The sequence below is a fragment of the Balaenoptera borealis genome, assembly GCF_965194805.1.
Source record: "Balaenoptera borealis genome assembly, chromosome: 7".
Classification (NCBI taxonomy): domain Eukaryota; kingdom Metazoa; phylum Chordata; class Mammalia; order Artiodactyla; family Balaenopteridae; genus Balaenoptera; species Balaenoptera borealis.
In genome coordinates this window covers 83,653,317-83,668,338 of record NC_138864.1, presented here as the reverse complement: position 1 = coordinate 83,668,338, position 15,022 = coordinate 83,653,317, and the positions used below count along the sequence as shown (strand labels likewise).

The 15,022-nt window shown below is 43.7% G+C and overlaps 1 protein-coding gene across 5 annotated transcripts in view; it reads left to right on the top strand.

The window, feature by feature from the left end:
- The window catches only part of NOD1 (nucleotide binding oligomerization domain containing 1), a 141,052-nt gene that overhangs the window by 40,057 nt on the left and 85,973 nt on the right, over positions 1-15,022 (top strand). For 3 of the 5 annotated variants that reach the window (XM_082397943.1, XM_082397946.1, XM_082397947.1), the window contains exons 2-4: positions 8,837-8,934; positions 11,138-11,443; positions 12,531-12,705. In XM_082397943.1, coding sequence (XP_082254069.1) covers positions 11,243-11,443; positions 12,531-12,705 — 376 coding nt within the window. In that variant the 5' untranslated portion in view covers positions 8,837-8,934; positions 11,138-11,242. The remainder of the gene's footprint in view (positions 1-8,836; positions 8,935-11,137; positions 11,444-12,530; positions 12,706-15,022) is intronic. The other 2 variants (XM_082397944.1, XM_082397945.1) reach the window with 1 other exon arrangement.

The window sequence follows — 15,022 nt, the reverse complement described above, 5'->3', positions numbered from 1 at the left end:
GTAAATGATATTGAATTTTGTCAAAAGCTTTTTCTGAATCTGCTGAGATGATCATATGGTTTTTATTCTTCAATTTGTTAATATGGTATAGCACATTGATTGATTTGCAGCTATTGAAAAATCCTTGCATCCCTGAGATAAATCCCACTTGATCATGGTGTATGATTTTTTTTTTTAAGAGTTGTTGGATTTGGTTTGTTAATATTTTGTTGAGGATTTTTGTGTCTATGTTAATCGGTGATATTGGCCTGTAACTTTCTTTTCTGTGATATCTTTGTCTGGTTTTGCTATCAGGGTGATGCTGGCCTTGTAGAATGAGTTCAGAAGCATTCCTTCCTTTGTAATATTTTGGAATAGTTTGAGTATAGGTGTTAACTTTTCTTTAAATGCTTGGTACAATTCACCTGTGAAGCCATCTGGTCCTGGACTTCTGTTTGTTGGGAGTTTTTTTTTTTTTTAATTACTGATTCAATTTCATTATTGGCAATTGGTCTGTTCATATTTTCTATTCCTGGTTCAGTCTTGGGAGATGGTACATTTCTAGGAATTTGTCCATTTTTTCTAGATTATCCATTTTATTGGCATATAGTTGTTCTCAGTATTCCCTTATGATCCTTTGTATCTCTTGTGTTGGTTGTAATTTCTTTTTCATTTCTGATTGTATTGATTTGGCCTCTCTCTCTCTGTCTTTTTTGATGAGTCTGGCTAAAGGTTTATTAGTTTTGTTTATCTTTTCAAAGAGCCAGCTCTAAGTTTCATTGATCTTTTCTGTTGTTCTTTTAGTCTCTATTTCATTTATTTCTGCACTAACCTTTATGATTTCTTTCCTTCTACTAACTTCAGATTTTGTTTGTTCTTTTTTTTAGCTCCCTGACGTATAAGGTTAGGTTGTTTATTTGAGATTTTTCTTGTTTCCTGAGGTAAGCTTGTATCACTATAAACTTCTCTCTTAGTACTGTTTTTGCTGTGTCCCATAGATTTTGGATCATTGTGTTTTTATTTTCATTTGTCTCCAGGTGTTTTTGGATTTCCTCTTTGATTTCTTTGGTGATCCATTGGTTGTGTAGTAGCATATTGTTTAGCCTCCAAGTGTTTGTGTTTTTTGCAGTTTTTTTCTTGTGGTTGATTTCTAGTCTCATAGCATTGTGGTGGGAAAAGATGCTTGATATGATTTCAGTCTTCTTAAATTTACTGAAGTTTGTTTTGTGGCCTCACATGTGATCTGTCCTGGAGAATGTTCCATGTGTACTTGAAAAGTATGTATTCTCCTGCTTTTGGATGGAATGCCCTATATATATCTATTAAGTCCACCTGGTTTAATATGCCATTTAATGCCAGTGTTTTTTTATTGGTTTTCTGTCTGGATGACCTGTCCATTGATGTAAGTGGGGTGTTAAAAGTCCCCTACTATTATTGTGCTACTCTCAATTTCTCCCTTTATGTCTTTTAATATTTGCTTTATGTGTTTATGTGCTCCTATGTTGGGTGTATATATATTTACAATTGTTATATTTTCTTGGATTGATTCCTTGATCATTAGGTAATGTCCTTCTTTGTCTCTTATAACAGTCTTTATTTTAAAGTCTATTTTGTCTGATATAAGTATTGCTACCTTGGCTTTCTTTTGCTTTCCATTTGCATGGAATACCTTTTTCCATCCCCTCACTTTCATCCTGTGTGTGTCTCTAGATCTGAAGTGAGTCTCTTGTAGGCAGCATATATAGGGGTCTTTTTTTGTTTCCATTCAGCCACTCTATGTCTTGATTGGAGCATTTGTTCAATTTACATTTAAAGTAATTATTGATATTGTGTTCTTATTGCCACTTTATTAATTGTTTGGGGATTGTATTTTAGGTCATTTTGTTCATTTCTTCTTTTGTTCTCTTGTGATTTGAAAACTAGTATTATGTTTGGATTCCTTTTTCTTTTTTGTGTGTGTATCTAATTTAGATTTTTGTTTTGTGGTTACTGTGGGGTTTATATATAGCAATCTATATATATATGTGATTGTTTTAAGTTGCTGATCTCTTAACAAATGTGTTTTAACAACCCTGTGTTTGCACTCTCCTCCCCTCATGATTACTGTTTTTGATATCATGTTTTACATTTAATTGTTTTGTGTATCCCTTAACTGCTTATGGTTGATATAAGTAATTTTACTACTTTTGTCTTTTAACCTTCCTACTAGTTTTGTGTGTGGATGATTTCCTACCTTTACTATATGTTTGTCTTGTTTTTTTCTTTAATAGATCTTTATTGGAGTATAATTGCTTCACAGTACTGTGTTAGTTTCTGTTGCACAACAAAGCGAATCAGCCATATCCCCTCCCTGTTGAGCCTCCCTCCCATCTTCCCTATCCCACCCCTCTAGGTCATCGCAAAGCACCGAGCCAATCTCCCTCTGCTATGCTGCTGCTTCCCACCAGCCAACTATTTTACATTCAGTAGTGTATATATTGTCAATGCTACTCTCACTTCGCCCCAGCTTCGCCCTCCCACCTCATATCCTCAAGTCCATTCTCTATATCTACCTCTTTATTCCTGCCCTGCAACTAGGTTCATCAGTACCATTTTTTTTAGATTCCACATATATGCGTTAGCATATGGTATTTGTTTCTCTCTTTCTGACTTACTTCACTCTGTATGACAGACTCTGGGTCCATCCACCTCACTACAGATAACTCAATTTCATTTCTTTTTATGGCTGAGTGATATTCCATTGTATACATGTGCCAGATCTTCTTTATCCATTCATCTGTCGATGGACATTTAGGTTGGTTCCATGTCCTGGCTCCTGTAAATAGTGCTGCAATGAACATTGTGGTACATGTCTCTTTTTGAATTATGGTTTTCTCAGGGTATATGCCCAGTAATGGGATTGCTAGTTCATACAGTAGTTCTATTTGTAGTTTTTTAAGGAACCTCCATACTGTTCTCCATAGTGGCTGTATCAATTTACATTCCCACCAACAGTGCAGGAGGGTTCCCTTTTCACCACACCCTTTCCAGCATTTACTGTTTCTAGATTTTTCAATAATGGTCATTCTGACCGGTGTGAGGTGATATGGCATTGTAGTTTTGATTTGCATTTCTCTAATAATTAGTGATGTTGAGCATCTTTTCATGTATATGTTGGTCTTTACTGATGAGATTTTTTTCCTTTCATGATTTTCATGTCGCTAATTGTGTCCTTTTCATTTTTGCTCAGGGCAGTTCCTTTAACATTTCTTGTAAAGCTGGATTGGAGGTGCTGAACTCTTTTAAAAGCTTTTGCTTGTCTGTAAAGCTTTTCATCTCCCCATGAAATCTGAATGAGAGTCTTTCTGGGTAGAGTATTCTTGGTTGTAGGTTTTTCCCTTTCATCACTTTATATTGTGCAACTCTCTTCTGCCCTGCAGAGTTTCTGCTGAAAAGTCAGCTGATAGCCTTATGGGAGTTCCCTTGTACATAACATGTTGCTTTTCCATTGCTGCTTTTAATATTCTCTCCTTATCTTTAACTTTTGCCATTTTAATTACAGTGCATGTTGGTGTATTCCCCTTTGGGTTGATCCTGTTTGGGACTCTCTGTACTTCCTGGACATGGATGTCTGTTTCCTTTCCTAGGTTAGGGAAGTTTTCAATTAGTATGCCTTCAATTATGTTCTCAGCCCCTTTCTCTCTCCCTTCTCCTTCTGGGACCCCTATAATGCAAATATGGTGTGTTTGATATATTCCCAGAGGTCTCTTAAACTGTCCTCATTTTTTTTCATGCTTTTTTCTTTTTTCTGTCCAGCATCAGTGATTTCCTCTACTGTCTTCCAGCTTGCTGATCCATTCCTCTGTATCATTTAGTCTATTGTTGGTTCTTCTAGTGTATTTTTTATTTGTTATTGTATTCTTCATGTCTGTTTGGCTGTTCTTTAGATTTTCTAACTCTTTGTTAAAAGCTTCTAACTTCTCATTCTGTTCATCCATTCTTCCGAGTTCTTTGATCATCTTTCTGATCACTACCTTGAACTCATTCTCAGGTAGATTGCCTATGTCTACTTCATTTAGTTCTTTTTCTGGGGTTTTATCTTGATTCTTCATTTGGAACATGTTATTCTGCCGCCTCATTTTGCCTAAGTTGCTGGGGTTTCTTTTGTATGTGTCTGGTAGGTTGGTTACATTTCCCAGCCTTGAAGAATAAGCCTTTTGTAGAAAATCTATGTGTCTCAGGACACTTCCCTTTCATCACCAGAGCTATATGCTCTAGGGCTTCCCCCATGAGGGCTGCGTGGATTTTTCTGTTGTGGTGGGCTGACTATGTGGACAGTCTGGTAAGCTTGGTTGGCCCTCGGTCTGTTTGGTTGCCAGTTCCTGCCTTGTGCAGAGGCTGTTGGCTGCTGGTTCGTGGGACTGGGTCATGAGGTGGCTGACTGCAGAACTGTAGGGGACTATACTAGTGCTGGTTACTGGTGGGCTGAGTCAGGGTCCAGGAGACCCTGGGGGCTGTTGCTCACCCACTGGTGGGTGAAGCCAGGTCCTGGGGCTAGTACTGGCCTACTGGTAGGCAGACCTGGGTCCTGGAGTCTGGTTGCAGAGCCCAAGGGTCCCAGAGCATGTGTCGGACCACTGGTGGGTGGGGCCAGTTCCTGACACAATTGGCTGCAGGACCTGGGGTGTCTGGAAGCTTGTGTTGGCCTGCTAGTGGGCAGGTCCTGGGCACAACTGGTCCGAGGGCAGGGTCTGGGCAGCTAGTGAGTGGGGAGGTCTGCAGACTGCAGGACTGTGGTTTTCTTGCAACTGCTGTCTGCCCCCTGGTGGGTGGAGCTGGGCGGGAGGCTAGAGCAGGCTCACTGGTGGGTGGGGCTGGTGCCCTGGGGATTCTGGTGCTGGTTCCTGGCCACTGCTGGGTGGAGCTGGGTCCCAGGGTCTCTGGCTGGAGGGTCCTGGTGGTCTTGGTTCTAGTGCCTGTGTACTGGTGCGTGGAGCCAGGTCCTGGGTCCTCTGGTGGGCAGGGCTGTGTCCAGAGGCAGCTGTGGATCAAAGGGTCTTAAAGCAGCCTCTCTGTTGGTGGGTGGGGATGTGTCCATGCCCTGTTAGTTGCTTGGCCTGAGGTGTCCCAGCACTGGTGCCCCAAGTGGGACTGGGGCCTGGGGCTAATAAGCTAGAGGGAGGATTCCAAAATGGTGCTTTGCCAGCACCAGTGTCCACGTGGTAGAAAGAGCTCCCCAGAATGGCTTTTGCCAGTGTCTGTGTCCCCAGGGTGAGCTGCAGTTGCCTCCTGCCTCTCCAGCAAACTCGCTAGGAGTAGCAGGTAGGTTTGACCCAGCCTCCGGTCAAATGACTGCTTCTGCCCTGGGTTCCAGAGGATGTGAGATTTTGTATCTGTCCTTTCAGAGTGATGTCTCTATTTCCCCCAGCCCTCTGGGACTCTCAGAAGTAAGCCCCACTGAACTTCAAAGCCAAATGTTCTGGGGGCTCATCTTCCTGGTGCAGGACCCCTGGGCTGGGAGCCTGACATGCGGCTCGGACCTCTCACTCCTTTGGGAGAATCTGTGCGATCATAATTATTCTCCTGTTTGTGGATTGCCCAGCCAGGGATATGGGACTTGACTATATGGCAGCTCTGCCCCTCCTACCTGCCTCTCTGTGCTTCCTTCTTTATATCTTTACTTGTATAAGAAATTTTCTGGCAGGTTCCAGTCGTTTTCATCAATGGTTGTTCTGCAAATAGTTGTGATTTTGGTGTACCATAGGAGGAGGTGAGCTCAGGGTCTTTCTAGTCTGTCATCTTGCACAGTCTCCCTTGTTTAAATGTTAATTCTACATATATTTTAGACCCCACAATATAATAATGTTTTGTTCAGTCAATATACATTTATATTTACCCACATATTAAAACTTTCTGTTGCTCTCATTTTGTTTTAGTTTGGGATCATTTTTCTTCTACCTAAAAAACTCTTCAGTACTTATTTTAGTGCAGCTATGCTGGCCACAATGTCTCTCAGTTTTTGTTTACCTGGAAATGTATTCTGCCTTTACATAATACTTCAGTGAAGTTTTTTTTTTCCATACAGTAACATTCAGAGATTTTATGTGTACAAGTTGATGACTTTTGACAAATCATATGTATATATGTGTGTATGTATGCATAATTACATACATACACATGTTATATATGCATACACCACACATACACATGTGATATGCATCTATACACATTTATGCATAGTGATACATATATTCACATGTGACATATATGTGTATGTATAATATATATACATATATATGTATAATATATATACATATATATATATATATATATATATATATATATATATATATATATGACACTGCAAGATAAAGAACATTTCTATCACCCCAGCAATTTCTCTTATTCCTCTATGCAGTCAATTTCTCCTTTACTCCTATCCCCCTACCCAGGAAACCACTGCTCTGATCTAGATCAGATTTCTAGAATCATATGAATGAAATCATATACTACATGCTTTTTTGAGTCTTGTTTCTCTCAGCATAACATCTTTGATACTCATTCATGTCATATTAGTATTTCATTCATATTTATTTTTTAATTTATTTTAAATTATTTTTGGCTGTGTTGGGTCTTCGTTGCTGCGTGCAGGCTTTCTCTAGTTGCGGCGAGCGGGGGCTACTCTTCCTTGCGGTGAGCGGGCTTCTCATTGTGGTGGCTTCTCTTGTTGCGGAGCACGGGCTCTAGGCACGCGGGCTTCAGTAGTTGTGGCACGTGGGCTCAGTACTTGTGGCTCGCAGGCTCAGTAGTTGTGGCGCATGGCCTTAGTTGCTCTGCGGCATGTGGGATCTTCCCGGATCAGGGCTCGAACCTGTGTCCCCTGCATTGGCAGGTGGATTGTTAACCACTGTGCCACCAGGAAGTCCCTCATATTTGCTTTTGAATAGCACTCTACTGTATGAATGCACCCCGATCTGCTGATCCACCCACCTGTAGTTGCCCTCTGTGGGAACAACAAGCTACCTTATCAGAGGTGGCAGTGGAAGCCCCTTGTTTAAAAAAAAAAACCCACAAAATTGTCCAAACCTCTGAACCTTTTCAGAAGGCAGAGTTCTAGAATGAGAAGTTACTAAATCGAAACTTTTCACAGGCTCTTGATTCATACATCAAATGGCTTTCTGGAAGGTTTCCATCAGTTTACATTCCTGGTATGAAAGTTCCTGTCTCACCATGCGATCAATAGCATTTTTGTATCTTATTTTCTGATATTTTCAAGCATGCAAAATTGAATCTAATCACTGAAAGGAATTTCCCTTCATTCTAAACCACTAGGTCCTATACTTATTTTCTCCCTGAGTTTATAGAATTATCAGTGACCTTCTTTAACCCCCATCTCGCTGACTTTCTGAGAAACTAATCTGAAAAGCCAATTCAGAGTCGTTTCTGGCATCAGTATTTCTGGTAACCAGATGCCCATGAACTGAATTTCTCTGCAGTGTTCCATGATGTTGATTTGGTCTACCCTTGGACTCTGTTTACCAGGGCAGGATCAGCTTTCTTTGTTTCCTTTCCCATCATCCATGACTTGTTAAGTTCCTGCTGAATTGAGCAAATTCTGCAAATCTGATTAAATCTCAAACCAGAGCTCTGGACGTTACAAAACAACAGCCTCCTTGCCAGCTGGCTGACATGTAATTCATTGCTTTGCTTAGGTGGCCATAAATCAGGGGATTTTCCTTAAGTTTCTGCCTTTGATGGTAAGAGGTAGTGACGTCCGTGGGTGATACTACGGGGAAGGGCTGGGAAGACACGTCACTGGTTTTGTGGGAATCACAGGCTTGGAAGAGGCAGAAGCCAGGAGTGAAATGGGACCCACAGTGAGGATGGATGAGGATTGGGTGCGGAGGAGTGAAGGCCATTGTGTAACACCCATTCCAAGCCTTGGTAAGAACGGAGCCATAGGATGAAAAAACCCTGAATCACCAAGCGGGAAGGCAATTCCCTTTCCAGCTCTCTCAGATTTACCATGATCTCAAAGAGAAAGTCTCAGTCTTGTGCTACTGTGTCTTTAATACCTCTCAAATGCTTCTAAGAGAAAACAGGCCTCAGACCAAGAACCTTTCTAGGCAACACTGTTGAGCTGGAATACAATAGCATGGTTTTATTTCTAGTGAATTTATTTTTGTATTACTTTCTATTTATTGCAAATGATTTTTTTGTTTACAATGGTAATATAAATTTTCCTTTAAAATTAGTCTGAGTTGTAAAGTCAAGTCAATTTAAAGCAAAAAGTTAAGCAAACAACTTTGCTTATGGGACTCAATTATGGCCAAAAAAAGTGACTGGTACCTGAATGACTGAGATTTGGAAAACACTGTCCCAAAGGAAGAAGGTAAAGAGAGTACTCTGAGATCCTACAGTTCCGGATTTAAAAATTATTCTTTCTCCAAGTTCATTCATTCATTCATTCATTTATTTGTTCACCGTTCAGCACAAGTGGTTTTTTTTTAATATAAATGTATTTATTTATTTATTTTTGGCTGCGTTGGGTCTTCGTTGCCGCGTGCAGGCTTTCTCTAGTTGCGGCGATCGGGGGCTACTCTTTGTTGCGGTGCGCGGGCTTCTCATCACGTTGGCTTCTCTTGTTGCGGAGCACGGGCTCTAGGCACGCGGGCTTCAGTAGTTGTGGCTCGCAGGCTCAGTAGTTGTGGCGCACAGGCTTAGTTGCTCCGTGGCATGTGGGATCTTTCCGGACCAGGGCTCGAACCCGTGTCCCCTGCATTGGCAGGCGGATTCTTAACCACTGCGCCACCAGGGAAGCCCCAAGAGTGTTTTCAAAGAAACCTTTCTCTCTTTTTTTTTCTTTTTGACTTTGCAGATTCCAGAAAGAAATTGGAAATTGAAGATTTAAGGAGAGAATGTTGTTTTAAAATATTCTCACTTTCTTCAAAGAACACATGACAGAAACTTAAAAAGGTATTATTAACCAGTAATTTAAATATACATTTAACATTATCAACTGGTATCCCTTAAGGGAACTAATTTTCTAAAGCTATGGATCCTTAAGTGGGTCATAGAATTGATGACAATAGAAAAAGCTGAATTAGAGTCAAATCGATCAGCATACTTTTAGTGCAATAGTAGCTAATCACTCATTTTCATCCCTTTAAATTCCATTTGGTAAGAATCTCTTGCCTTTCTGTTGTTTATTTTTATTTATTTATTTATTTTTGGCTGCGTTGGGTCTTCGTTGCTGCACGCAGGCTTTTCTCTAGTTGTGGCGAGCGGGGGCTACTCTTCGTTGTGGCGCGCAGGCTTCTCGTTACAGTGGTTTCTCTTGTGGAGCACGGGTTCTAGGCGTTCGGGCTTCAGTAGTTGTGGCACACGGGCTCAGTAGTTGCAGCACACGGACCCTGGAACACGCAGGCTTTAGTAGTTGTGGTGCATGGGCTCAGTAGTTGTGGCTCGCGGGCTCTAGAGCGCAGGCTTAGTAGTTGTGGTGTGTACGGGCTTAGTTGCTCCGCGGCATGTGGGATCTTCCTGGACCAGGGCTCGAACCCATGTCCCCTGCGTTGGCAGGCGGATTCTTAACCACTGCGCCACCAGGGAAGTCCCTTTCTGTTGTTTAGAATGTTAGAATGTACTGTCTTTTGCTCAGTCCGTCAGGTTATGAAAGAAAGGTTACTGTGTGGGGTCCCACTGAGAATCTCTGTAAGGCTTGCAGTTGGCAACTTGATAGGTAAAAGAAGAAAAAATGCAAGTGTGTCAAAGAGCAGGAGACTAGTATGTGACTTGGCGGAAAAAATGTGAGAACCACTAGACCTGAATGTTAACATATGTGGGCTCGTGAAACATACATGTTTAGAGGTCTATGAATTTTTTTTTTTTGAGTTCTACAAAAAACATTTAAAACTCTCTCTCTAGAGTGTGTGCATTTTAGACAAAGGACTAAGTGGCCAGTTCAAGGCCTTTCTACTTCCAAGCATGTGATCCATTTATATCCACAGGATGACTAGAGAATTAAGTGGCTGAGAGATCTTACTCTAAAAGAAAGAAATCAGTGCAATTCTGGGGTAGTGCAGATAAATTCAAGATTTTTTTTTTTTTAAACATCTTTATTGAAGTATAATTGCTTCACAATGGTGTGTTAGTTTCTGCTTTATAACAAAGTGAATCAGCTACACATATACACACGTTCCCATATCTCCTCCCTCCTGCATCTCCCTCCCTCCCACCCTCCCCATCCCACCCCCCCCAGGCGGTCACAAAGCACTGAGCTGATCTCCCTGTGCTATGCGGCTGCTTCCCACTAGCTATCTGTTTTACGTTTGGTAGTGTATATATGTCCATGCCACTCTCTCACCCTGTCACATCTCACCCCTTCAAGATATTTTTTTAATACCCAAATAAAAGAGCTTGGGCCCCTGTCCCTACCGAGACAGGAAGTTCAGCACATGCATGAGGTTTTCAAGGATTTCCAGGGAGACGTTGTCTCCTGGTCATCCATTCCTTGGAATTGTCGCCTCTCCCTCTCACCTTCCTTCTGTCCTGCTTCACTCCATAATGGCCATTGCTGCTCCTTCCTTCCCTAAGGTGCTTGTATGTAGCCAACTTGACTGGAGATACAAGGAGAGCTGGGGCGGGGGTGTGGGGAGGGCTACAGCACAACCCAGCGCAGGCAGTAATGACTGACACATCACTGTTCCCGGGTTCCTGGGCTCTGGCTACCACAGGAGACTTCATGCCGGCTCGCTCTCTCCTCAGGCCGTTTTGTGCTCAGACCCTCTCTCCCACCAACCTCATAGTTCCTCTGCCCCCAGTTCTGGGTGCTGTCCCCTCATAGGGCACGTGGAAACTTCCAGTTCCAGTTACCTAATTTGGAAAACATACCTTTGCACCCCTATCCCAATCTAGGACTGAGGCACACTAAAAAATAATAATAATAATAATTAAGAAGTTTTGCTAAACAATAGCGTTGTCTACCTCTGGTCACCTACCCTAGTGGTGTAACCCACACGCAGGAGCAATTAAATTATGATTTTTACTTTATTACATCTCAGATCAATATCTTAAGCATGACTCCTTCCTGTTCTAAATAGAGAAATTCCAGGACCGAAGAAAGGGGGAGGGATCTTTCCCATGGCTTTGTTTTTGTTGGTGACTTCCTTTGTCTCTTCAGGGTTTGCACTGAGAGGCTGGCCTTGGATCCTGATTGCCCTTCTGCCAGGAAGGCACATGCAGCCAAAAATGAATTTGGGAAAAGCAGCCGCTTGCTCCTTTAACCATGGAAAAGCAGGGCCGCAGTGAGATGGAAATAATCCCGTCAGAGTCTCACTCCTACATCAAATTGTTGAAAGTCAACCGGGAGCATCTGGTCACTCACGTCCGCAACACTCAGTGTCTGCTGGACAACTTGTTGCAGAATGACTACTTCTCCGCCGAAGACGTGGAGATCGTGTGTGCCTGCCCCACGCAGCCCGACAAGGTGCCGGTGACAGGGATGCCAGCCTTGGTGGCCGGACGGGGCTTCTCCCCATTGACCTGGGTGAAGAGCTTTGGGAGTTCAGTACACTGGGTGGAATTTCCTGTCGGGGTTATCTACCACACAGAAATGCTTGAGTTAGCTTATTCCACAGTTACGTACTTCACTTCTGTGTTCCTGAAACACAGCAAACTCTTCTGACCTCTCCATTCTCCTTGCTGTGCGTATTGGTTCTCAAACAACTTGTTTTCCAGTTCACTTTAAATGAGTGAATTCTTTAAAAAGAAAATGAGCATGAAACACTAGCAGTGCTGCCCATTCCGTGCCCTTAAACTCTGGAGAGCTGCTCACTGCTGGGGACGGCTCTGAGAATTCCTCTGGTTGAGGAATGGCTGCATCCCAGCCTGGGTCCGCGGTAGAGAATCTCCCACACTCCACTGTGGGAAGTCTTCACAGCCCTTAGTTTCACTTTAGCTTTGTGTCATCTTCTGAAAAATAGAATGGCGAGACGAAAACCTCCTCCTTGGGGAGAGGAGTGACAGAACTCGTTTGTAACATGATCCTGTTGGGCTCAGAAAAGACCAGAAGGGTTTCTGGGAAAAGCACAGTAGAACACTGTTGTGGTTTTTTTCCCTGAATTTTTAATAAAAAGCTTTTGTAAGGTACATCTTACACGGGGGTCTGCTGTCCCCTCGCTGTGTGGCCCAGCGCCCATCTCATTATGCCTAACGGGTGACTTTCTCCCCCTCAGCACTCATTCCCAGAGAGCAATAGTGTTAGCTTAAGAGGGAAAAGGAGAAAAGGAGGGAAAGGGAAATTCCAGGGGGGCGCTCGGCTCTAGTTGTGAGTCTGACCTTTTTATTTTTAGGCTCCTGGAAGCCTCTGGTTTCCTAGAGCTGTGCGGTTTGTTTCTTGCTCAGGCGGTCCATTTTTTACAGATCCTGGGCTATCGGCGTGTAGCATCTCATACCAGCTGGGTGGACGGTCAAGCTCGAGGCTGTAGTAAGAGCTCAGAGCCCTGCATGGGAGCCTCTCCAGGGGGCAGACACCCCTAGTGCCGGCTCACACCTTACTGCTTGTGCCGCACTAGGTCCGCAAAATTCTGGACCTGGTGCAGAGCAAGGGCGAGGAGGTGTCCGAGTTCTTCCTCTATGTGCTACAGCGACTCGCAGACGCTTACGTGGACCTCAGGCCTTGGCTGTCGGAGATCAGCTTCTCCCCCTCCCAGCTCATTCAGAGCAAAGCTGTTGTCAACACCGATCCAGGTATGAGTCAGCCCCCGGGGAGACCGCAGCCACCAAGCAAGCAAGGCCCCTGGGGCTTGGAAATGCTATCTGTGTGGGTCCAGCTGGGGATAAAGGCGGGGTCCGCCTCGACCAGCCCTGCCTTCCACCTCAGGCAGCAGGCTCGGCTGCTGTGTTCCTTTTAGAAAGGAGAGCTGGTCCCTGTCACCCTGGTGCAGCCCAGGGAACTGTGATTGAACTGACCACAGATAGCTGGTCTGATTTATGTAGGGAGCCATGGAAGTGTAGGAGTGACCTCTGTTCTGACCTCTTTCTGACTTCCTTTTCTGACATATCTAGACATTTTAGTGGTTGTACAAATTCAAGTTTGCATTTTTTTCCTTCTTGAAGATCTTTCCAAATTTGATTCCAGGCAAAGAATTCTTCTATCACCCCTGACTGCCAGTCCTCATTTCCAAAGCACCATGGGCCCCCTTTAGTTAAATGATTAGTTCAACAGGTATTTATGATGTACTCAGCATGTGCCAGGGCTGGGTGTGCTGGATGCCGGAGGTGCAATAGGGAGCAGACCCAGCTATGGTTCCTGCCCTCAGGGCCCTCAGAGGTTAATGCAGGAGACTGGCAGTAAATAATGACACAAATGTGTAATTGCAAATGGTGATAAGGACAACAGCAGTTCAAGGTGCTGAGAGAGCACAAAACTGGGACCACAGTCTGGTCTGGGGACCAGGGAATCATCTTTCCGTGCCTGTGGTCTCTCCACTTCCAGACAGTTGTTGGCGACATACCAGCACTGAGCTTCCAAACTCTGAGTTTTAAAGAATCCAGTTTGACCTTGAAAACAGAAACAAAGGACAATGTCCCAGAGTGTCAGGTGTGTATTTAGGGAAAACCAGACCAAGAGACAGAGTGTCACGGACAAGCTCTTGCTTCTGCAGTTACCAGCCGGCCACTGCTAGCTTCTTACTGTTACTGCTCCTGCCCACCTCACTTTGTTACCTTCCCCAAGAAAAAAGGAAAATATTCCTGTGATGAAGAGTTCTTGCAGAAGACTTCTCCATTGGCTCCTTTACCCAGCTACTGTAACGGCTTTGAAAGTATAATTCACTCTACAAGAAGCCAGATGTGAAAGACTACTTATTGTATGAATCCATTTATATGAATGTCCAGAAAAGGCAAATTTATAGAAACAGAAAGCAGATCTGCAGTTTCCTAGGGCCAGGGGTGGGGCAGAGATTGTCTGCAAATGCACTTATGATGCACTTATGATGGAGATTGTACCCCTGGATTTTAGTGATGTTTGCGTTAACTCTGTAAATTTACTAAAAATCATTGACAACAATACCTGCTGTAAAATAGGTGAATTTATAGTCTGTAAATTTTGCCTTACTAAAACGGTAAAAAATAGAACTCACTTCACAAATTTTAAGCAGACAACCAAGTGGGACTAAGTTGATGGGAAAGGGTTGTAGATGAATCTGGAAATGTGCAAGTGTGTCCGATTTTTGTTAATTGAATTATCATTAAGACCCAAAAACTATTTAAAGGAATTTTGGAACACCCTTTATTTTATCTGGAGTAAGCTCATTATGTAGCTCGTTTCTGCTGAGAGCATGGCACTTCAGTCAGCATGTTACCCCATGTCAGCATATTAACCCATGTACTTCCCCTGTGGGCCAGCCCAGTGCTCCCCCTGGGGCACGTGCTGAGCATCAGTGATCCCCAGGCCTCAGCTTTGGAACCAGGGCCGCTGTGCCCTGTGTAGTGTAAGAAGGCTGGTTTTCACTTTAGTTTACTTACTCATTTATGGTGAGGCACAGCCCCTTTGTAGTCCATATTAACGTCAACTGTTGTATCTTATCGCAAGAAGTTTCTGCATTAGGTTTTATGAGACTACTTGTTGTTTTACGAGCAGTGTCATAAGCACAAGAAAGGTTAGGACAATTTCTTCCTCAACGATACAAGTGTCAGTGGAGAGTGGCTTGCGCTGTTTGAGCAGGACCCTGGGGTTGGGCTGGGGCAGCAGGGCCATGCGGCCTGGCCGTTAGATTTGAGGGGGCTTCAGTTTTTAGCTGGAGTTCAGTGACAGCTTGCGCAGAGGAGTAGGGAGCCTGTCTCTGACACGGATCCCAGTTGAATTCTGTCCCCGCTGGCTGGCCAAATCTGAGGTCAGACAGAGGGGTGGAGGCCCAAGGGCCCGCAGATTCTGGAGCGCTGGCTCTTTGTATCTGAGGAGTCCTCGCACTTAGCCTGAGCGTCCAGGCTGCGGGCTTGTTTTCCTGTGTGCTTGCTCCTCCGCCCGAGACCTCCCTGTTTGGTGCCCTTTCCACCCGTGTCT